We start from the raw sequence: 22,551 nt of genomic DNA, 5'->3' as shown, positions 1-22,551 counted from the left end.
TGGCTTATAGATCGAAGAGTGGGTTTGGGGTTTTGAGGGAATGAGAATCAGCTAGGGAAGAGAGTGATTTTCTGTGAGTGGGTTTGGGGTTTGTGGTTTTGTGGTGGTGTTGGCTGAGGTTCACCGTGGAGGAACATGAAGGCTCTACTCCGTTTAGATCGGTGAGATTGAAGAGGGAAGAGAGTGATTTTCAGTGAGGGAAAAGAGTGATTTTCATGGTTGGTTTTTGGTTTCTGGAGAAAGCTCCAGATCGGAAAGACAGAGAGAAGGGAGAGCTCGGCGTGGGTGAGATGAAGAAAAGAAAAGAAAATCTGTTTAATAACAGTGCACAGACAGTGTTAATGACCTTTAGGGACAAAATAGTCTTTACGGACTAAATGGGTCAATTTTGAAATGTCTTAGACCTAGTTTGGTATTAACCCAAACCTCATGGGTGGTTTGTAAAATTTACCCTAATATAATAGAGGTAGTTTCAGTGTGGCTATGAAAATGAAATATTTCAATATATATAAGGTCAATTAGTTTTTTTTTTGTTAATTATTGAAAGCTCTTACTGATCATAAATTTTGGTAAAATCCCCACCCTGTACCGACCACTGCCATTGACAGTGACAGAACTACAACAGACCAAGGGGACCATGGCCCCCTGGCCTTTTGATTTTTTCTTACTAAAATATGCTAATATAAATTATACGTAAGATTTAGTTCAAAATTTTCATTTTTGGCCCCCCTAAAATTGAACAATTCAGTGTCCCAAAAACCAAAAAAAAAAGAAAAAAAAAGAAAAAAAAAAAGGAGAAGAAGTTAAAGTGGTCATCTAGAGTCTAGACTATCTAGTTCATATATGTGGCCTGTTGTCCCTTTCCGAAACCAAAAAAAAAAAAAAAATCTAACAAAAACAGTAATGAAGTCTCTAGGATCACATCCATAGACACAACATTCCAAGATTTTCCGAGTACCACAAGTTTTGCCTTATGTACAAACATATCCCAATGTCACACTTCGCAAGAAGTGAAAAAGATAACTTCCATTTAGCCACAAAATAATTAAAAAAAAAGAAAAAAAGAAAAGAAAGAAAGATCACTTCTTAGGGTGAACGCAAGCTAAAAAGGAAATTTAACTCCTTCTTGGATGTCAAAGGTGGGCTGTGAATAATGTTGTGTAGGCCCTACTTCAATACCCAGAGGGGACCGTGAATAGTATTTCGGCCTGCAACATATCCTCCCAAGATCAACTTTTTCCTGTCACGCACCAAATGAAATCAGGCAGCAATAATGAACATAGTTTTCACACAACCAATATTTTTTAAGAGCAGTGATCAGATACAAGAAGAAAGAAATTAGGAAGCTTTGCGCACACAGACATGCATGCACATATGTGTGTGAGAGAGAGAGAGAGAGAGAGAAATTTAAACAATGTAATTTGTCCTTTATTACCTCAGTATTATCATGATCATAGCGGACAGTGAAGATGCACCTGCAGCCCCGAATGTCATGTTGCCTCTTTTGAATTCCCACAACATAGGCATCATGGTAAACTGCACGATCTTCCCTTTCCTGTTAATAAGCCAGGTGCAGACACCAAGATGCACCAAATTAGTGCTAATTTGAATTTCAAATTTTGAAGAGTTATTGATGTAATTTTGTCTTGATTGATGTTTTTGTGGGAATATGTTTTATGTTTGAATTACTTTTCTTATTGATGTGCTCTTTGAAGCCTATTTTAAAAAGGCTCCAATTAACATGCAAGACACCAAGGTGGACTTTGACGAATGGAATTTTGAATTGGAAAATTTTCAATTGCTGGGTGCTAATTCCTAGCATCTTAGGTGCTGAATTAAGTTGGTTGGTGCTGATTCCATGCAAACCCCTAAGTGCTGATCTTTGGTTTATCATTTTCCACTATGCTCAATTTTCCCCTTTATCCTCCATTTGATATTGTCTGGCATCAATTAGCAAAAATAGATATTGTCTGGCATCACTGTTGACTGTTGAGGTAAAAAGAAAGAGACAACTATAATGTTGAGGAAAGTTTTCGAAAATATCTAACCAGGCCACTCCATTATTATCTTCCTGAATTAAGACAGACTGATAACATTACAGTTTTCTTCTCAAAAAAAAGAAAAAAAAGAAAAAGAACAAAGAAAGATAATATGACAGTTTATTATTCAAGACTTTTTCATATCTAAGAAGTCATTATCTCAAAGGCATAATGTTTGTATGAGGACCCATGATTGTAACACAGCTTATTGATCATATCCAAAAATAAATAAAACCAAGGAAAACATTACCTGGAAGCACAGGACAGGATCTCCAAGCTTCACCTTATGACACTCAGAGTGTTCTAAAGGAATAGACCGCTCACGCACTCCCCTTTTTACATTCACCCATTCATCCTCCTCATTACCAAAGCCAGAAAATCGTACACGAACTGCCTGTGATATATAATAGCACCTTTACATATATTAGCCAATATCATGCATTATGATTTTTATTTGGACACTGGACAGTATCACATTTACCATATAATTGGATGCAAGGGGTTAACATAGATACTGATTTTGTGAGGGCATGATAAGTGCACCTTGTTGCATTGAGTATGTATACCATAAATGCGTTGCAAAATAAAGCTCCTTTTTTTTGTTATTTTGCTAGCCTGATTGTTTCTTTTGCTAATAGTATTCCTTATCCGGATAAATTGAATGTATGAGAACAGTAATTAACCAGGAAAAAAAAATACCTAATGATTTTATGATCTGAACCAATATGGTTCTATATTTTTATAGGAAATGTACCAAATATTAGTGACCCTGACAATTTGATTCCTAATTCCCACAGGTAACTCATTGTTCTTGACCACTGAAAGTGGCAGGTTATCGATATCAGCTAGTAAGCTATAAAGTTATATATGCAACTCTTTCCCTTCCCTCATGAAGAGAGAAGCTAGTTATGCCCCCCCCCAAAAAAAAAAAAAGCACAAGAACCAATGCTTAAACCAAATAGAATAAATTCAACTCTAAATTAGCCTCGCTCATATTATCCTAAATTTAAATCACATTAAACATCAGCAAGGGCATCCAAGCAGCTGCTGTTCATGAAGCATTTTTATGTGACAAACATTACAAAGCAGCCAGTTTCATTTAGCATGTAGACATGGAAGAGTTGTAAATTTTTTTTTCTTTCCAAAGATATTAATAACTGAAAGGGACTTATGTTAAGAAAATTGTTATTGTCCCAAAAGTATATAAATCTGATAATGAATCTTACAAGTTCACCGGTACTAAGAAACTTGTAATTGAGGAACGAAGCAACATCATACCTGGAAAGCCATTAAAATATTAGCTATGGTTAACAAATCAATTCCAAAGGAGACTACAATATTCACAACCAAAATCATATATTTTGAAATTTATTTTCACCCTGGTGGTAAAGATACCTGTGAGTTTCTAAATTATCTTGAGATTGCATTATAACATCATGGAAACTGGTATTCTGAGAACCACTACTACAAGAATCCTTATGCTTTCATCAAGTTTTTAAACCTTTCGTCGTATCAAAGCAACAATTTGTGCTCTATTCTGAATTAATTAGAATTCAACAAGCGATCCTAAATTTGTACTACCAGTGTGGACAAGAACTACCTTTAGATCTTTTGGCCTATTAAGGCCAGTAGGCCACACAATATCATAAACAAAGAATGATAAGTGATGATGTAGGAAGAATGAATTGATGCTTCAAAGTTTGGGGTTAAGGGAAGTACAGGGTGATGCTGGTAATAATTTAGAAAGGTAATAACATTATTATAATAAAGCATGCATTGAAAAAAAAAGGTACATCATAACTTGGATAGAATCATACCTGTCATTGAAACGAATATTGATATAAACAAAAGTTCCGTCACTTTACAAGATTTTCTAAATCCTAACATACCATCACTTATCGACAAATGTAATGTTTTACTAAAACCATTTCTTTCTTAATGTAATCTTAATTTCACAGTTTCCTTTTACTTTTATAATATAATTTTTTTTTAGAAGTTCTGAATTAATAGCAATGTGCAAACCCAGTTTTCCAGTATCAAGTTCTATATTTGACCCTTACAAATATATCTGTACACATCAATCCAAAATCATTAATGTCAAAAGATGAAGAAATAGTTTGGCATGAAGTTTGAAATATTTAAACACATATTTAATAAATAAAAAATAGAACTTACTTTATTGAGACAGCAACAGATTGTAAAAAGGAATGTAGATTTATAATGTCATTAATACAATAGTCTATTCCGGTTACCATTCCATCTTTACGTACCAACTACACATAGTTATGTGCACTTTCAGGGTGTCTGTAAGAGGCAAAGTTGGAACAGCAGGGGTCACTGTTTTAGCATGACTCCATAAGAATGGTTATAGGTGTTAAATATCAAGTATAACTACTCACAGACCACAAATTTCAAAGCATAGGGCAAACTAAAGCAATGAGTGTCTTATAAATAGCAAATGGTCTTCAATGCCCTCAATTAGTTGACAAAATCCCCACAGAAATACAATGACCAACCTGCCTAAATTTAATGATTTCAAGTTGTGCAAATTATTGGGAAAAGAAATCAAGGAAATTGAAAATTTTAAACCAAGCTGGTAAACTTTATCAACATATTTAAATATTACTAATTTGGGCTGTATTCTGATAAATGAATAAGATACACAAATTTAAAGGAACACATATGTGCTCCAAAGTAAAGCCTATTCCAAAGCATAAGGCACACTAAAGCAATGAGTTAATGCCATTCATTTATGTGCTAAATTAGTTCTTGTATAATACAAGGAATATAATAATAACAAATCCTATTTATGTTGACATACAGATGCTGTAGAATTTATGCACTGTGTATAATGCATAGTACATCTTTCCAATACATAACAAGCATATATTGCATGTCTTGATTAAAGATATGTTCTCACCATGCATTATCTTTCATTGATTTAGCTTCATATGTCAACCCTGAAAGATCTGAAATCTTTTTACCTGCATTGACCTTGTTATTATAAGCTTCTCTAGAAAATTATAATTGCATTTTAATTTATTTCTTTATTGGTAAGTTACATGCACATAGTGAGTCTTGAACCTACAGCCTCACCTTCCACCTAATACTTGCAAGGAAATGAGGTGCTAATTGAGCTAGATGTCAATGGCAATTAAGTTGCATTAAATTACATGTAATATTCCGATTTTACCATTATAAATAAGATAGTTTGTTGAGAATTCATTTTAAAGCATAGTATACCTCCATGGTCTGAAATGAGGATAATGAATGACATTAATACAACCATTAAAGTGGCCAAAAATCTGTAGCCCTATGTATTGCCAAAAATAATCTCAGATGGTCATTGAGTGAATAACAGTAGCAGAAATAATAAATACGAAATACTAGACAAGACATAGAGAAGTAAGAAGCATACCTAAAACAATGAAAATAGTTTTTTATTAAGAAAAAAAGAAAAAGAAAAAGATATAGTACTCACATAGGTATGATACAAATAAAATATATTGGAAATTGAACTAATTAAATCAATTTGCAAAAATGCAACATTACTTATTCAACTGCTGAACCAACATAGTCAGTGGGCTACAAGATTTGTACTTAAAATATCTAAAGTGCACTTAATTTGGCTCATTTACTAATTTTCTGAAAGTGGGTAAAAGTACCCTTATACCTAGAAAAAGTAAGGCTTTAAAAATTGTACATAAGCAAGTAAGCTAATAAAACTCAAAAAAAGAAAAGAAAGCTAAAAAGCTTAGAACAGAGCCCACAGTAAACTTCTGAGCACCATTTTATAAGCTGAGCAATAGTTCTTAAGTAGGGGCCAACATGCTGATAAGGTGCCCACTCTAGGTTGTTGAAGCAAAAGGCAATTGTGTGCAACTATGCATTAGTACAAATTTCTTAATTTACAATCTATTGATTAAGGAATGGGCACTATTGAAACTAACCAAACCTACCTTTATATGCCAAGCCTGGACCATCATACTATCAAGGATTTTGTTGAGATTTAAGCAGATGAATCCACATTAGGAGATTCATTAGATTGAAATATTTTGTGATGCGATTTTCTTGTCTTCTTCTCTTCGTAGTGAATTTGATGATATGTCAACATAAAGAATCTCTTAACTAAAATTGTTGGTCCCTAAAGTTTAGCCCAAGACCAATTTAGTCCCCAAAGTTTAAAATGATCACTTAGAGACCACAGAGTATTAATTTTTACTCAACAGGGAGAGATTTTATTATTATTATTATTGATATTGCAGTAAAAAAACCAAAATATAAATTTGTGATAAATTAAATAACTTTTTTAAAATTATTTACCTATTTGCAATCACTATTTGAAGCATTGAATAAAAAACCCATGGCACAAGTATTGAACAGAATATTAATCATGAGTATCTTGTCAACAGTTTGCACCCATGCTGAAAAAAAATTGACCTTTAGGATTAAAAAAGCTTTCAGGAGCTTTGCTTGAAATAGGTACATCTGAAAGATCATCAAATAATTTCAGGGCACCAGATGAGGGAGTGACTTTATATTGCAACTGTTCTTGTGTATTTTGGAAACAATTTTGCACCTATGACACAATGAGAAGTAGAGTTATAAAAGTTTCAAATACAAAGAAATCATAGTGGTTGAATGAGAAACCTGCTCCCATGTTATGGCAGATTTTCCAGCACGACTAGCTGAGCAACTGCAATGATAAAGCAAGCCAAGAAAAAGATACGATACGAGGATTAATTACACGCAATTATAAGGAAGCACATTATCTTCTTATCACTTTAAGAAACCATTTCATTGAAGTATGCTATAGTTAAGATATGAGTGAAATGGAAGTTCACCTAAAGCTGGTTGCAATATCTTGGAAAAATGCCTGACCAAGTGATTGTTCCCCTCTCTCCTTAAATATCTTCTCCATGTCTTTAATCTATGAACAAACAAAAAAGTAATAATCATCATAGAAGCTAGACAAAAAGAGAGCAATATGATGGAAAATTGGTAATATGAAATGTAAATTGCAAATTAAATGAAAATAATCTATTCCAATTAGTGTGGTTCAACTAATCTCAAGATTTGATCTAAGGCTGCAAAAACAAAGGAAGATTCTTATTAGCCCAAATGTAAAAGAATTTTGCACACACTGCCAATTGTGATGCTTTAGCTTTAGCAAGCTTTGATCAACCAAAAATATATCCACATCAGATCCTCTTTGTTTTAAAAGGTATCAGTTGGAAAACTCATCTCATCACCACCAGAAGCAACATAATAAATATATGAAGGCAGGTCACACAGTTCAATCATATATTGACAAGTAAAATGAACATGTCATAATTATGCTAGAATATAAGATTTCACAATCTGTCATTTATTTTCCAGAAAGCATTTCTGCAAATCTCAGACAACGCTCTGACACAGAATCGTGTATTATTCAAAATTATATAATTATTTCCACCACAAAGTGTTCAGGCATTACTAAATCATCAATTTTGGAGGAAAGATCAACTCTTCCCACTTTGTTAAAATAATTAGCTAATCATCAAAACTTTGATGCAAGTGAAAGTGGAAAGTAAAGCTTAATATAACAATTAATGTCCCCTCTGACAGGATTGTCAGGCTAATCAATACAAATAATTGTACCCAGTGTTGTTAAAATAGAGCTTAGGTGAGCTTAAGCTCAACCCCAAGGTCCGAAGGCTTCACTTAGTCGAAGTGAAGCTCATTTAATGAAGTGCACCTCAATGACCTCATGCATGCTTTTCTGGCACTTTTTGAAGAAGCAAATAGCCTGCTTATGCGTGCTTTTTATTTTTGTTAAAAAAATATATGCAATGAATCATCAAAAGTAACTCCTTGATCTTGAAGGAAATGATATGGAAATTGATTTATTAATCAAACATTGTTCTTAAGGTGTTGTATTACACAAACAACTTTTTGTTTATAACAACATATAGAAAGACATGAACAATGATAACTTACTATTCTTGTGGTTTTTGGTCTTTGCCTTTTGGATTTATTTTCAAAGAATTATATACTTCAATTGATCATAGCTACCCCAATTATGTATTTTATAAGGTACAAGAGAATTATACAAAATGTTTTGTTTAAACTTTCTATGAGTAGATTGTTATCATATTGTTGTCCATAAATTATTGTTATCACTTTCACTATATAAAATTTTAAGAAATAAAAATAACTTATATAAAATTTAAGAACTTACAAATTGTGCAATTGCACCATCGATTTTGAGTCTATTAACCTTTTTTATTTTATTTTATATAAGATGCTATTTATCTTTCTATTAGAAATTATTATATAATATATCTGAAGATGTTTGCTTTACTTTAATCAGTCGCCGTCTTACACTTTGTACTTTGTGCCCAGGCTCTAGGAGGCTTGTGTTCTTAAGTGCACTTGATGGTATTACCAACACCGAATGTACCATGTGGTAACTCATATCCTTAAAAGAGCTACGAATCCTCTTTAGAGGTGCACTTTTCCACTGATGTTCAATGTGGAAATAAAGTTCATATTGTGTTTCACTTGTACCATACAAGCCCTGTAACAAAAACTTAGTACGTTCTAACTATTGAGTCTTATTTGGTAATCTTTCTCTGTTTCTTTTATGCAAATTTCCCCTTTCTCCTTTGGGGTTGCAAATACAATAAATGCTAAAACACCCTCACAGACAAAATAACAACTTCAACCTTGATATGGTACAACACTATCAGCCATCGAATCTAGACGGCGAAATCATAGGGTAAGGTAGTGCATACTGTACACAAAGCAAAAAACTCTACTTCAAACTACATCCCCTATGATTCTTCTTCCATTGTAGATTGCCCCCTATCCAAGCTTGATAAAGCCTCCCAAGCCTAGCACTGAAGGCCTCAATCAAAACCCATCTTCACATAATCATATTATGAAATATCTAACCACTAGCTAGCCAACCAGCCACCCAAAAAAAAAAAAAAAAAAGTCTTCTATTACTTTATTTTAGAATATACTTAATTGAATTGGAGAACCAAGTAAAACCCACAAATGTCAAATTAGAAAGAACCCCATTAGAGAAAAAGTACATGCAGTCAACCATCTGAAGCAGATAATACAAGGAAGTTAAGTAAAGCAGTTAAATTTAAGCTGGGAAATGAAGGACCCATGAGTGGATTCACAAAGAGGATGATGAGTGTACCTCAGTTAGAGTGAATTCAGAGAGAGAATCCTTTGGACCAAACCCCTCCATTGCTGAGAGTGACTGATTGTGAAAGTGACGAAGTAAACAGAGAGAGAGGCACAGGAAATGCCAGTGTCTGTGACTCTGTCTGTGGGGGGATTTGTCACTTACACGTGTCTTCACAGGGGAGCCTCGGAAGTCTGAACTCTGCACTGACCTTTCAAAAAAGAGGAATACTTTAAAAGGTTCTAACTTCTAAGCGCACCGTTTCAAGGTAAAACAGAAAACCAAAAATGAGCTAAAAGAATGTTGCGTTTGGATATCTTATTTTTTGTCAATTTATTTTATTATTTAATTTATTTTTATTATTATTTATGGGTCTTATTATATTTTTTTGTACTATTTATAGGACACACCGTACTATTTTAGTTAAGTATTTTCAACAAAAAAATTTTAATTTTAGCAAAAAATTTTCAATTAAGTAAAATAAGTGGAAAAAAAAAAAAAACCGAAGTATAGGACATAGGAGGACAATAGCCCCATAGAGGATGACAGAAGAAGCCCATTTTGCAAGAACCTGGGCTGTTGCAAACGGACTACGGGTGGCAGTCTAATACTTGAAAGCTAGAGAAGCCCAAGTGGATGTACGCATTGACGTTCCACTCTGCCGAGGAAGACGATTTGATGGCATCTATAACATTGACCTAAAAGATAAAAACCCCATTTATGATAATATTTGATGCTTGGAGTTGGAGCAAAGTTGTCAATATAAGGCCATTTCGGTTTAGTAGAGGAAGCGAAATATTTCAGTAGGACAATGCTCATGAGGTTGTTTCCTCTATTATTTTGAGTTTTGTTGGGTTAAGAAGATGTGAAAGTGACTCTCTCTATAAGAATGGTGCATTTTGAGGCATGAAGTGAGAGAGAAGTTGGGTTTTAATAAGATGACATTTTCATTTTTTTTTTTTAATTTTTCATATTAAAAAGTAATAAGAATGAGAAATGTTAAACATTTTATAATTATGGCACTGTGCTATTTTTCTACAAGACCTCCCCTATAGTATTGTCAAATTAGTAAAGTTAATTGCACTTGTATTAGTTGCTAGGGGTGTGCATGGGTCGGATTGAGGGGATTTTTTGACTCAATTCACCATGGTGGGTCAAAAAAAATTCAACCCAACCCAACCCATCATATAAGTCCAACCCAACCCAACTCAACCCACATGGGTCGGGTTGAACCCATGGGTTGGATAATTTTTTATTATTATTATTAAATTTAGTATAAAAAAATATAAATATATTAAAAAAACCCAAAGATTAGTATTAATGTAATTTCTTAAAGGCAAACAACATTAATGACTAAACAATAGTAATTTATTAGAGTTTGTATAAACTAATTGACTTTTATATAAGATAGGAAGAGTTGGTTATTTTTAAAAAATTATTAATTATATAATATATTTTATATATATATATATATATATATATATTAAATATATGGGTGGGTCGGGTAGGGTTTGGTGGGTTTGAAATTTTATGACCCAAACCCAAGCCGACCCGCTATCAAAATTTTTTTTATAACCCAACCCAACCCACCAAGGTCTAAAAACCGACCCAACCCGACGGGTTGGGTTGGGTCGAGTCGGTTTTGGCAGGTTGGCTGCACACCCCTATTAGCTGCCATATGTTGCAGCCGACTTTATGGTGTTGTCTTTAATTTATATAACTGGGAGATTTGAAATTTGGATTATTAAGAGTGATAATTTGTTGCAAGTACTCTATGTTTTGTGTTGAATAAATATATTGCTTCCCTAGGTTGAATTAATCTTTGCAATCAAATGATCCAATAGGTATTGAATTGCAGCTTGAACTTTTAGTTATTCATTTAATGTATCTTATATGATAAACATCTACATGACTCAATGTTATTCCTAAACTTGGTTCTTAATTGCCAAGAGTTGTCCTCATTAACATGGTTGCAAAAAGGAGAGCATTTTCAATATCTATAAAGTTTTATTTAATTATCTTATACATTGCATGGGTTAACGACTAGTTCTTTTAATATTTTGCAAATTTAGTGGGTTAAAGTAGTAATGTAATCTAAAGATAAATTAATCAAAATACTTATCTAAAAGTGAAGTTATTAAGGTAAAGAGTCATACCTTGTAATTTCAATCCAACCTTATATGCGTAGCTCATTACGAAGGAGAGGATGTCATTGCTATTGAAATCCTCCTCCCATCCTCATTTATCTTTTAGGATAATTACACTTTACCCACCTGTGGTTTGCCTCTAATTTGACTTACCTACCCGTGGTTTCATTTTTGACACTTTACCCACTTGTGATTCCCTTTGTTACTACTCTGTTACCCACCTCTTGTGCAGACGTTACTCTGACACATAAACTCATCAAAAACAAGACCTAAAACAGATCAAACACACTCTCACTCCAAAAACACACTCTCATCCAACGTGCTTGCCAACTAAGATCACAGTGCAGTGTGCTTGAGATAATGGACTGAGAACCACCTGGGTTTTGATCGTGCAAGCAAATCGAGGAAGAAGGAGACACAATGTTCATCTGTTCAGCTGTTGCAAGTAGATCCTTTCAATTTTTGAAACCTAGGGTTTTAAAATTCTTTTTTCGAAATGCGTTTTTGCTTGCTATGTCTTCATCAACTGGCAATGGGTTTACAACTAGTGGTTTCTACCGTGGCTTAGATGGCCATTTATGTACCCATAAGAATTGTACCCTACGAACAAGTCAAAAAGCTGGTAACTATGGAAGAAGATTCCCCAGTTGTAGTCAATTTAATGTAAAGAAACAATCCCATTGGTGTATTTCATTTGAATTGAATTGAATTATTAGTTGTGATTAATTGTGAACTGTGAAATTAACTGCTGTAATTGTAATGATCAGGTTGGTCCCAAATGTGGCTTCTTTCAGTGGGTGGATAACGAAACTTGTAGGAGTAAAACTGCCCCACTTGTCCGTGAAAGGATAAGTATGCTTGAGAATGAACTGCAGCTTGCAAATTAGAGAGAAATGAGAAGTAGGGAAATGGAAGAAAGATCTAACCAGAGGGAAAGAGAAGCTCATGAGCTTTATGTTGAAGCTAGGGAGGTACTTAAGAGGATTAGAGAGAGTGAGAGATTGTATAAGCTGACACTAGTTTTATCATGGTTATTTTTCATTTTTGTGATGTTGTTGTGTTTTGCCTCAATGAACAACATTGTAAGGGTGAGGACCCTTAATCTGCCATGATGCTTGGGGGGTTGTTGGAAATGTGGTTGGGTAATTGAATTAAGTCCTTGATTATTGTATCCATCTCTTGAAATACAAAGTGTTGTTTTTGTGCAAATGTTCTGTAGTTTATTTATTTATTATTTTTACTTCCTACCCATAAATGGATCTATATATATTGATTTTGGTTCTATGCCTGGCCATAAGTAGACATATGGTTATGACATACACATGATTTGTTGTGTCAATACATACACTTGTGTAAATCCACCAAAAGCATAGGACAAGCAAAACTCATACTCATGTGTAAATCCACCAAAAGCAAAGACAAGCACAAGACATCAAAATACTTTATCATGTGTCAATGCACATGAACATTAATAAAATCTTGATAATGTCATAAGCTGCCAAAAGTGAAGACAATCATTGTGACTTTATGCCACATGCAGACAGATTTACAACCAAAACCCAACTACTAGTCCACCACACATCAGACATACACATCTTCCAATCAAAATTATCAATATTGTTTTTGACACTTGACCAATTTAAATACTAGTTACATTAAGTGTGGGAATTATAACAAAAAAAGTGGTTGAAACTTTAACATCTTCCATCTTCATTACTGCTTTTGGTGCCCTTGCCAGCAACCTTCTTGCCCTTTCCACCAACTGGTTGAAACTTTGTTGGCCTTGATACACCAAATTTTCTGCCTTTAAACCCCCTAGTAGCACCACCACCACTTCCTTGACTTGGTACACCACTAGTGCTCACAAATGCACTTGGCTGCATAACCAAAATCCAGCAGTTAGCAAGATGATCCAACAATAGCTAGTAAGAGGGAAAAAAAAAACAAAATAGAAGAAAGTAGAGGTGCTTGAGATGGTAAAGAATCCCATGTCTCTCTAGGGGTATGGAAGCTTGGTTGTGAGGATAAAGAGAACCAATTGGACCTAGATGCAGTTGGAGGCTGAGTTGCTGCCTCAAATCTATTGTTTGGTGCAGGTTGAGATGTAGTTTGACCAAAAGCTCTGTATGCAGGCTGAGATCTAGTACTTGGTGGCTGAGATGCAGTTTGAGGTGTTGTAGTATGCTTTGTTGTTGTAGATTTATCGCTTTGTGCCTACAAATAGGGTTGTACAAGTTACATACACATGAAATATATGAGGAAATGACTATAGTTCAAAGCATGGAAATACTTACAACTTTCGATTTAACAAGTCTATCTCATCTTTGCCATGGAGTTTCACCAGTGATGTCTGCCTTGCACCCTCTTTCATTATGTCATTCTTTTTGGCACTTCCCACATTTGATTGTCTTGTTCATCTTAGAAACTCTATAAGGGTTCCTTAGCTCTTCAGGATCTCTTTTTCTTTACTTTGGTGGTCTGCCAGGTGGTTTATACACATGAGGAGCAACAGGAGCAAGTTGGTTAGTCTCAACCTACTCATACTGGCCAAGCATTGGCTGTATTATCTCTTTGTAAGTTTCAACAAATGTCTCTTTCAAGTAACAAGAATGCACACAGTCCTCCACTTTCTCTAGGTTCTTAACAATAACAGAGATCCCATGTTTGCAAGGAAGTCTTGTCAAATCCCAAATCCTACAGCTACATGCTTTCCTAACCAAGTCAACCACATGTCTCTCACGACCGTTATCAACCTCATACATGAACCTACCTAATGGAGTAGCACTAAAAGGTAGAGATTCATGTTTTAACTTCTTTAATTTGTCTTGAATATTAGAACACACATTTCCAGTGTATTTTGCTATATCTTTCATCTTTTTGTATTGTTTGGTCATGAGCCTAACTCTGATCCACTCCAACATTGCTAAAATTGGCTTATCCCTAGCTTCTAAGATCATGGCATTAAGAGACTCACTCAAGTTATTAGCTAAACAGTCACACAAAACACTACTACTAAAGTGAGACTTAGACCATTGTGCAGGGTTGATGTCAGCAAGATACTCCCATGCATTGACATCGAAATCCTTTAGTTCTTGCATTCTTCTCTCAAACTCCCTGATTGTTGTGGCTCTAGCACATCTCCGCAGTGCATCCTTCAACTCCAAGCCCTTATGATCCATTTTAAAATTATTAGAGATATGCTTCACACAAGACCTATGCTCACAAGTTGGGAACAACATCTCAATTGCAGGAATAAGGCCCTAATTCATATACAAAACAGATCAAATAAATATATTAGTTAAACATGTTGAAATGAACTGAGGCATGTATTATTAAACTTTAAATATGTGGGTTAAATATGTTAGTACAATTGTAGGTCATACCTTTTGCCTATTAGTGATAAAGGCCAGATTAAGTTGCTTTGGATTCCCAATGTCATCTGAAAATTGCTGCAGAAACCATACCCATGAATCTTTGTTCTCTTGCTCAACAACAGCAAATGCAACTGGGAAAATGTTATCATTTGCATCTCTAGCTGTGACAGAAAGTATTTGCCCCCCCCCCCCCAAATCTCCCTTTCAAGTGGCACCCATCTAAACTAATAATTGGTCTACAATCTCCCAAAAAACCAACTTTTTGTGCATTATACCTGATATACATTCTCTTAAATTTGGTTGTGCATTTTCATTTTCCATTTCAGTTTGCAAAATAACCCTACTTCGTTTATCATTCAATCTTATCATCTCTACATAATCCCTAAGCTTCCCATATTGCAGCTGTTCATCCCCAGTAATCAAGTCAATAGCTTTCATTTTTGCCCTATACACCTGACTATAACTTATGTCAACTTCAAGTATTTGCTTCATATGATATTGAACATCAGCCACTTTCCAATTGGGATTTTTGTCAAACTTCTGTATAAACTTTTTTGCAACATAACTTGCAGTCACTTGGCTATGTTTAAAGGATTTAGGGTAGGTGCACTCTGGATTGAATGTTTTTATTTGGAATGTCAACTCCCCAGATAATTGAGATGCATAACACCTCCATCCACATTCATTTATGCAATAAACTGATATCTTCTTCTTCTTATTCAGCTTGAACTTGATATCTACTAGCTTGTTTATAGCATATTCCCTCAATGCCTCCCTAAATACCTTAGAGTTTGGAAACTTCATTCCTTTCTTTAACACTGGTTTTCTCATGTCAGTTTGGACATTAAACTCAGGTTCTTTTGTAGCAGTTGGTGCTGGCTTATCATCATCAGACCCTACTAAACTTTCCATATCATCTTCAAGAGGTGGGTCAATCCAGTCACCCTCTTTAAGAGGTGGGTCATTGTCAGCTGCAGTAGTTCTATGTGGGGCTGCATTGACATTATCTCCCTCGGAGGGCCTATGTGGGGCTGCTGTACTGCCACTAACTCCATCATGTGTAGATGGCCCATCATCTACATTTCCAAATACATCATCATCAAAATTTGGCCCTTCAAACCCTTCATCCAACCAATCAAAATCTTGTCCACACCTCCTTCAGCATCCACATTACCTCCCTCATGCATCTCATGCACATTATGCACATCATCATCATTTTGACCCACCTCATGCACATCATCATCATTTGCTACTTCCTCATTAGCAAATGGTTGTTCAACTGCAAGTGGCTCCTCACCACCCTCAACATATAGTTTTATCTTATTTGTAGGCCATGCAACATGAATCTCACACATATAAATTACATCATCATCTCCATTTATAACCTTAACCCTTGCTCCAAATTACCTCCAGGAATAAGATAATGAAATCTACTTGTACTAAATGCCCCCAAATCACAACAAATATCTTGTATTTCAAAATAACAAAGTTTATCTGGGTCAAGCTCATCAATAAAAGAAGTACTACCTCCTAAATATACCAAATCGGGGTTCCACACAAACTGGCCACCATGATGAATCTCAAAATTGAATGTCAAGTTAGCCATCTGCATGTAAAATACAACAGAATAAAGTATGAGATGGGCTTGCATGTGGAAAAGTATAATCGCATCACTGATTATTGCTTTATTAGGCAGTCAAATTTCTCTTTCAATTTCCCTAATTGTATACCAGCAAATGAGATGGGCTTGATGAATGTAATTAACTATATACCAGCAATTGGGTATGTATCATGTGGTCTTGTGGTCCACACAAAGCACAACACAGAAACATACAATATTATTAAAAGTTTTTGTTCTGTTTTTGGGAGACAAACCCATGGAAAGGGAAAGTAGAAAAGCAATAATCAATACTATTGCAAAATCATGAAAAGCAATAATCAATGAAGCCCCACATTAATGAAGGAAGCCTAATCCTATGGTCTAGCAACTCCACATTGAAGAATACAAGCAAAAACCCAATTTCGAAAAAAGAATTTTAAAATTTCAATTTCTCTAACTATATACTAGCAAATGAGATGGGCTTGATGAATGTAATTAACTATAGAAACCACTAGTTGTAGACCCATTGCCAGTTGATGAAGACATAGCAAGAAAAAACCCAATTCGAAAAAAGAATTTTAAAACCCTAGGTTTCAAAAATTAAAAGGATCTACTTGCAACAACTGAACAAATGAACACTATGTCTCCTTCTTTCTCAGTTTGCTTGCACAATCAAAACCTAAGTGGTTCTCAGTCCATTATCTCAAGCACATTGCATTGTGATCTTAGTTGGTGAGCACGTTGGATGAAAGTGTGTTTTTGGAGTGAGAGTGTATTTGATATGTTTTTTATGAGTTTATGTGTAAAAGTAACGTCTGCATTGGAGGTGGGTAACATAGTAGTAACGGAGGGAATCACAAGTAGGTAAAGTGTCAAAAATGAAACCACGGGTAGGTAAGTCAAATTAGAGGCAAATCATAGGTGGATAAAGTATAATTATCCCTATCTTTTAATAGAAATATATGAAAAATTATAGCTAATTTTTAGCTAGCTAATGCCCCCTTATATACTACATCAATATAAATGATTTCTGTATCATTTATCCTTTTAATAGACTTATACCATGCGTAGCTCATTAATATGAAGGATAAATTATGTATTGGGTCTCAATTCTTTATACCATATTTCAATTTAGTCCTTAACATTTCAATTGTGTTAATTTGATTCCTAACCTTTTAGTGTCGTGTCAATTTAGTCACTGTCATTATCTATTAGATGAAATTTATTGACGTGGCTAATGGTCAAACTAAAAAAATAGTTTTCGTTGATGTGGTAATAAACTAATTTTTTTATTTTGGCTGATTGCTACATCATCAATTTTCATCTAAGAGGTAACAGAAAAGACTAAATTGGCACGAAACTGAAAGGTCAGAGATTAAATTAACACAATTAAAAGATTAGGGGACTAAATTGAAATATGATGTAAAAGATAGGGATCATATACATAGTTTACCTTAATATAAATTACTACTATATTATTTTTTCCTCTTATTACAATTATACCAAAGCTTTTTTTAGGGGCACTTATACGGTTATGCCATACCTATACTTACCTAGTATATTGATTTAAGGTATATGTTAGTTTTTTACTAAAGATAGATACTTTATGTAAATGACTAATGCATATTTTTCCTTTTATTGCTCTTATACTATTGGTAGCTTATTAAACCAAAGTATATTTAGCATATATGCTCAAAAAATAAAAACCTTCTTTATTTTAAAAAAGATTTTTTTTTAATATCCTTTTGAAGAATTAGAATTAAATTAAGACATGTTTTTATTCTTTCATTTTTAGAAGAAAGAATAATTGCGAATTTGTGCTTAGGAATTAGAGGTTCTTATTTAATATGTTATCTATTTACATACAAAAAGGTTTTCCTTTAGTTTCTTTTTACTTTTTTGTATTTTTCTTATATTGACTTGTATAAATTTAGGTATGTTAATTCATAATTTTTATTTCAATTATTTAAAATTGATGAATTCTTTTGTTTTATAATTTTTTTAAACTATTAGTATGCCATAACGCAATGTTATCCCTAATTTATTTAACAAAAAAATTGATTTAGAATGTTAAAAGAATATTAAATTTGATAAATGTGATTTAAAAAAATTGGTTACAAATTACAAACTGACTGGATTGAAAAAAAGATATTTTGACTAACATAATAGCTAATTTGAAGTAAATTTTTTCGTCGCATATAAAAAAAAAACACATGTTAAATTATATTATAGAGATATTTTACGTAAAAATTATATATATGAATATATGATTAATATAGGTTTGGAAAAAAAAAATTTTATTAGTGGCCTGAGTTAAATTTTTCTATTTTTGTTAAATTTGTTAATTACAATGAGGAATGAGAGATTTTAACTCTAAATATCTCTGTTGGAAACACCTGGAAGTATTAGTTGTATTACAAGACTATTGATAATAACCTTTTCTACTTAAGCATTTTTTTTTTTACATTCTATTTGTTTTGACATTAATATTTTCTAGGAAATAAATCTTTTTTCAAAAAACATTTTGTAAAAAACTACCTCTTTTCCTTTGTTTGATAATGATCTTGAAAATGAGTTTGAAAACGTAAATCTTTATCCTTTTGTTTCACATGGCATGAAATATGGTTGTTTTTTAAAAGTTTTTTTTTTACAAAAAATAACTTCTAAAAAATAAGTTATGAGTTTTTCACTGACCAAAAATAATTTTTCTTTAACCCATTTTCTTTACTATTCAAAATTAAAAAAAAAAAAGTAAGAAAACTATCTTTACATAAAATTGTCCATCAAAACAAAGGTGGCAAGGATTATTTTTTTGTTTGTTGGGAATTTTAAAATGTCACTTGAATCTACGAAGCAAGGAATAAAGTCACATGAGAACCCTATTAATATTTACGTAGCTTCAGAGTTTTTATTAGAACATGTCGTTTCTATAAAAAAAATTTGATAAGCGCATCTCTAATGATTTTTTTTTTTTTAAAGTGTCATTTCAATCTATGAAGCGAAGAATAAAGCCTCATTGGGATTTGCCTTTATGTTTTTGATTATTTTACCACCATATAACATTAATTGGCATTTGTCACGGGTAAGATAGAGTGAACTTCTTCTAAAGAAATTCCTTAACCACCATAACTTGAACTTGAAAAACAAGAATGAGAACATGAAAATACTGATGAAATTACCAGTTAAATTAATATAGAATTCTTAAGTATGAATATTTCCAAAATTTGATTTACTGCTTATGCGAACCTTTTTTTTATTTTTATTTTTATCTTCAAGAATACTCCTGCTCAAATTAAGTAGCTTTATTTTCTCCAAAAAAAAAAAGTAGCTTTATATATTTCTTGTAGGGTCATTGGGACCAGGAATATATGTGGGGTGGCCCAAGAGTATTCTTCGGGCTAAAAGCCCAGTCCGAGGATACTGAATGGTCCGAGGATGTATGAATGTTAACTCATAAAGAAAAATACAAGATAAAGAAGAGATAATGTTTGAATAAGTATGTCCGAGGAAGATTGTGTCCTCAGATATGCGAAGCAGAGGTAGGAGAAGGGTTGATTAATATCCACAAGCTATGTTCTAGAAATTCCTATAGGTTAGGGTAGATACGGTACACGTGGAGGATAAGAAGAAGGGCAGTGGAATATCTAAGATAAAGTTGTTATCACCGCCTCACATTGAATGCTCTGCAACTGATATTCTAGCCGCATTAATGGGGAAGTGAGACCTGAGCATCATGGTGGAACTTGGCTCCTATCTCCACAGATTTCAAGGGAGGTGGATAGGACAAGTATCTAAAACGAGCAATCTAACCATGACGTGGACGATGAAGAGGAAAGGAAGGAGGGAGTATAAAAGAAAGAGGGGACCTTAAGAAAAAAGGGGAGGAAAAGAAAAGAAAAAGAGAGAAAAAAGGACACTGTAGACCTCACTATCCATAATTGTAATCTGTCTTGGGAAGTAGTAATATAAGTCATCCTCGGCTTATGTCTGAGGAGAAGATTTCTTTCGTATTCATATAAACAGTTCTTCATGAGTGCCATTGTGATCAAAGCCCATTATTCTTCGTTACCTAAACATCATTAGAACCTAGATTTCAAGCCCACTCTCTCTACAAATTTCATTGTAAAAAGGTCTCTCAGGCCCATCCCCTTCTAATTGTGGGTCCGGGCTCGAATTGTGTCCTTACATTTCTCTAAAAAAAGTAGCTTTATTTAATTTTATATATATTCTACATTTTATCTAAAAAAGAGAGTAAGCATATATATTATTAGTCATTTACTTAGAGCATGTATAGTCATTCTTTATTAATATTTATTCTTTAGAATGAGAAATAATTGTTTCTATTTAAAAGTGTTGTTATAGTTATTTCTTAATAAGTATAATAATTTTTAAAATTAAGATATTTTCAAATGCAAATAACAATTATAAAAATAAAAAAAGATGAAAAAACCCCTCTCCCAATTTAAAAAAAATTTTTTATTTTGTAAGAAATATAATTATATAAGTAAAATATTTCCTAAAAATAAATCTTAAGCTTTATTCTAATATTACAACTTACAACTAAACTTATAAATAAGTTTAATTATTCCATTATAATACATTTTATTCCCAATAATAAATATTACCATTATTGTTGTAATCTCCATTCAATGTATCAAGAGTGCCTTTATTTTTCTGACCTTACATACTATATTTTATTCTTAAAACTCTATATATTTAGTTATATTTATAAATAAGTTAACTCTATTTCATATTTTACATACAAGAAGTGCATCTTAGGGCGATCTTTAAATTGTGGCATTTTTTTTAGTGAAATGTTAGACTAAAGAATTTTTTAATTAATTATCATATTATACTTAAGGATTAATGTATTATCCAAAATTTGTTTTTCAATGGTTCTATTTCTTTATTCTCTTATTTGTTTGGAAGAAAGACAAAAAAGAAGAAGTTTATGTTCAAGTTTTCTTTTATTTATTTAATGCAAAAATAAAATCATATTAGTATCATGGTTTTAAGAATCGGTACAGTGAAAGAACCGGAAAAGGGATTGAATACCGGTTTTCTGGTTGGACCTGTGACGTCATGCATAATTTAATTAATAATTATAAAAATAATTGTGTGGCGTGCAAGTTTTAAGAAAATTAAATTAAGAAATACTAGTTTTAGTGGCAAATTTTCAAGTAATTCAACTAGTTCTATGTTTATATGCCATATGCCATATGCCATATGCCATATGCCATACTCTCTGTCTCACTTTTTCCTTCTTCTTTTTTGTATGATAGTTGCAAGAGGGGGTTTGCATTGTTGTGTTTTCTTTGTTTATCTTAAAAAACCTTATTTTGTGGGAGAGAATGTTCTTGTCTTTTGAATGTTTCCCACCTTGGATTCTCAACATTTGTTTCTCTCCCCACTTTTTCTAATGGTCTTCTTGTCTTTATCTAGCTGTGGCAGTCTTTTTCTTTTCTTTTTTTAAATTTTTATTTGTATTTGTATGTATAATTTAACTTTTGGTCCACTGCTTTATTGTTTAAAAGATGCAATATTCTTTGGTGTAAGTATGCATGTTTAGAATTGTACTTATAGAGACAAAAAATTAAGAAATAAAAAACAAAACCCCAAAAAGTTCACACCCACATGTTCACTTCACAGCTGGTACCCACGTTAATGAGCTTTCAAAACCGCTAATTAATCCCCACGAGCCTTTATTCTTTGCTTTGTAGATTCAGGTGGCACTTCAAAAAGAATCATTCTAAATGCGCTTATCAAATAGAAAAGGTAGTGTTCTAAACTTCTAATGAAATACACATTCTAGAGCTATGTACAAGTTACAATGTATGAAGTAAAGGCATTTGTTTGTCACGTACGTAAGAATTAAGAGTTAAAGCAATTGATTGGTGCTGGTTGTTTCTGATTCTTTTAGCACTCTATAAATAGTGGCATTTGTTACGGGTAGGGCAGTGAACTTCTTCTAAAAAAATTGCTCAAGAAAGTTGCCATGTTTAGTAAGAGTTTCCCTTTTTTATAATTATTATTTTTTAAACTAAAGCATAGGTTTCTTATGCAGAACTTATGTGTTCTGAAATATCTTCTCATAATTTAACTTCAGTTTTTGTGATGGGTCTACATGAACTTCTCTTGCAGGATACAGAAGGCAGTCGTAAGAGTGGTGATGCCTACAAGTAGTTTCGTTCTTATCTGGTATGTAATTTAG

General features: G+C 33.1%; 2 protein-coding genes and 1 long non-coding RNA gene across 3 annotated transcripts; all 3 read right to left on the bottom strand.

Moving 5' to 3' along the window:
* Window positions 1-905: 905 nt before the first annotated feature.
* Window positions 906-9,373, bottom strand: LOC142622103 (protein SAWADEE HOMEODOMAIN HOMOLOG 1-like). The gene is made up of 9 exons (XM_075795532.1): window positions 9,232-9,373; window positions 6,884-6,969; window positions 6,690-6,735; window positions 6,480-6,618; window positions 4,960-5,023; window positions 3,266-3,317; window positions 2,290-2,433; window positions 1,436-1,555; window positions 906-1,240 (listed from the first exon to the last, which is right to left on the bottom strand). Exons 1-9 carry the CDS (start codon window positions 9,280-9,282, stop codon window positions 1,103-1,105), a joined length of 840 nt encoding a protein of 279 aa, XP_075651647.1. The 5' UTR covers window positions 9,283-9,373; the 3' UTR covers window positions 906-1,102.
* A 3,638-nt stretch (window positions 9,374-13,011) lies between these two features.
* LOC142632382 (uncharacterized) lies at window positions 13,012-13,828 on the bottom strand. Its single transcript, XR_012843795.1, has 3 exons — window positions 13,661-13,828; window positions 13,411-13,580; window positions 13,012-13,243 (listed from the first exon to the last, which is right to left on the bottom strand). It is a non-coding gene; the product is annotated as an uncharacterized LOC142632382 (long non-coding RNA).
* A 72-nt stretch (window positions 13,829-13,900) lies between these two features.
* On the bottom strand, window positions 13,901-16,095 carry LOC142632019 (uncharacterized). The gene is made up of 4 exons (XM_075806445.1): window positions 15,915-16,095; window positions 15,016-15,861; window positions 14,750-14,871; window positions 13,901-14,626 (listed from the first exon to the last, which is right to left on the bottom strand). The coding sequence occupies exons 1-4, from the start codon at window positions 16,093-16,095 to the stop codon at window positions 13,901-13,903; spliced, it is 1,875 nt and encodes a 624-aa protein (XP_075662560.1).
* Window positions 16,096-22,551: the final 6,456 nt, after the last annotated feature.

The sequence above is a fragment of the Castanea sativa genome, chromosome 1 (genome assembly GCF_040712315.1).
Source record: "Castanea sativa cultivar Marrone di Chiusa Pesio chromosome 1, ASM4071231v1".
Lineage (NCBI taxonomy): Eukaryota > Viridiplantae > Streptophyta > Magnoliopsida > Fagales > Fagaceae > Castanea > Castanea sativa.
Note: the sequence above shows the minus strand (reverse complement) of the source record. Positions and strands in the feature narration are given on the sequence as shown.

Bases quoted from the DNA above. Each gene is read 5' to 3' on its own strand.
- LOC142632019 (XM_075806445.1), bottom strand. From the start codon at position 16,095: ATGTGTGAGATTCATGTTGCATGGCCTACAAATAAGATAAAACTATAT. The intron at 14,872-15,015 runs GTATAATGCACA...ACATTTTCCCAG, and splicing joins TTTAAGAGAATGTATATCAG to TTGCATTTGCTGTTGTTGAG. The intron at 14,627-14,749 runs GTATGACCTACA...TATATGAATTAG, and splicing joins TTATCACTAATAGGCAAAAG to GGCCTTATTCCTGCAATTGA.
- LOC142622103 (XM_075795532.1), bottom strand. From the start codon at position 9,282: ATGGAGGGGTTTGGTCCAAAGGATTCTCTCTCTGAATTCACTCTAACT. The intron at 6,619-6,689 runs GTTTCTCATTCA...ATTGTGTCATAG, and splicing joins CTGCCATAACATGGGAGCAG to GTGCAAAATTGTTTCCAAAA. The intron at 1,241-1,435 runs GTAATAAAGGAC...GGTGCGTGACAG, and splicing joins ATGATCATGATAATACTGAG to GAAAAAGTTGATCTTGGGAG.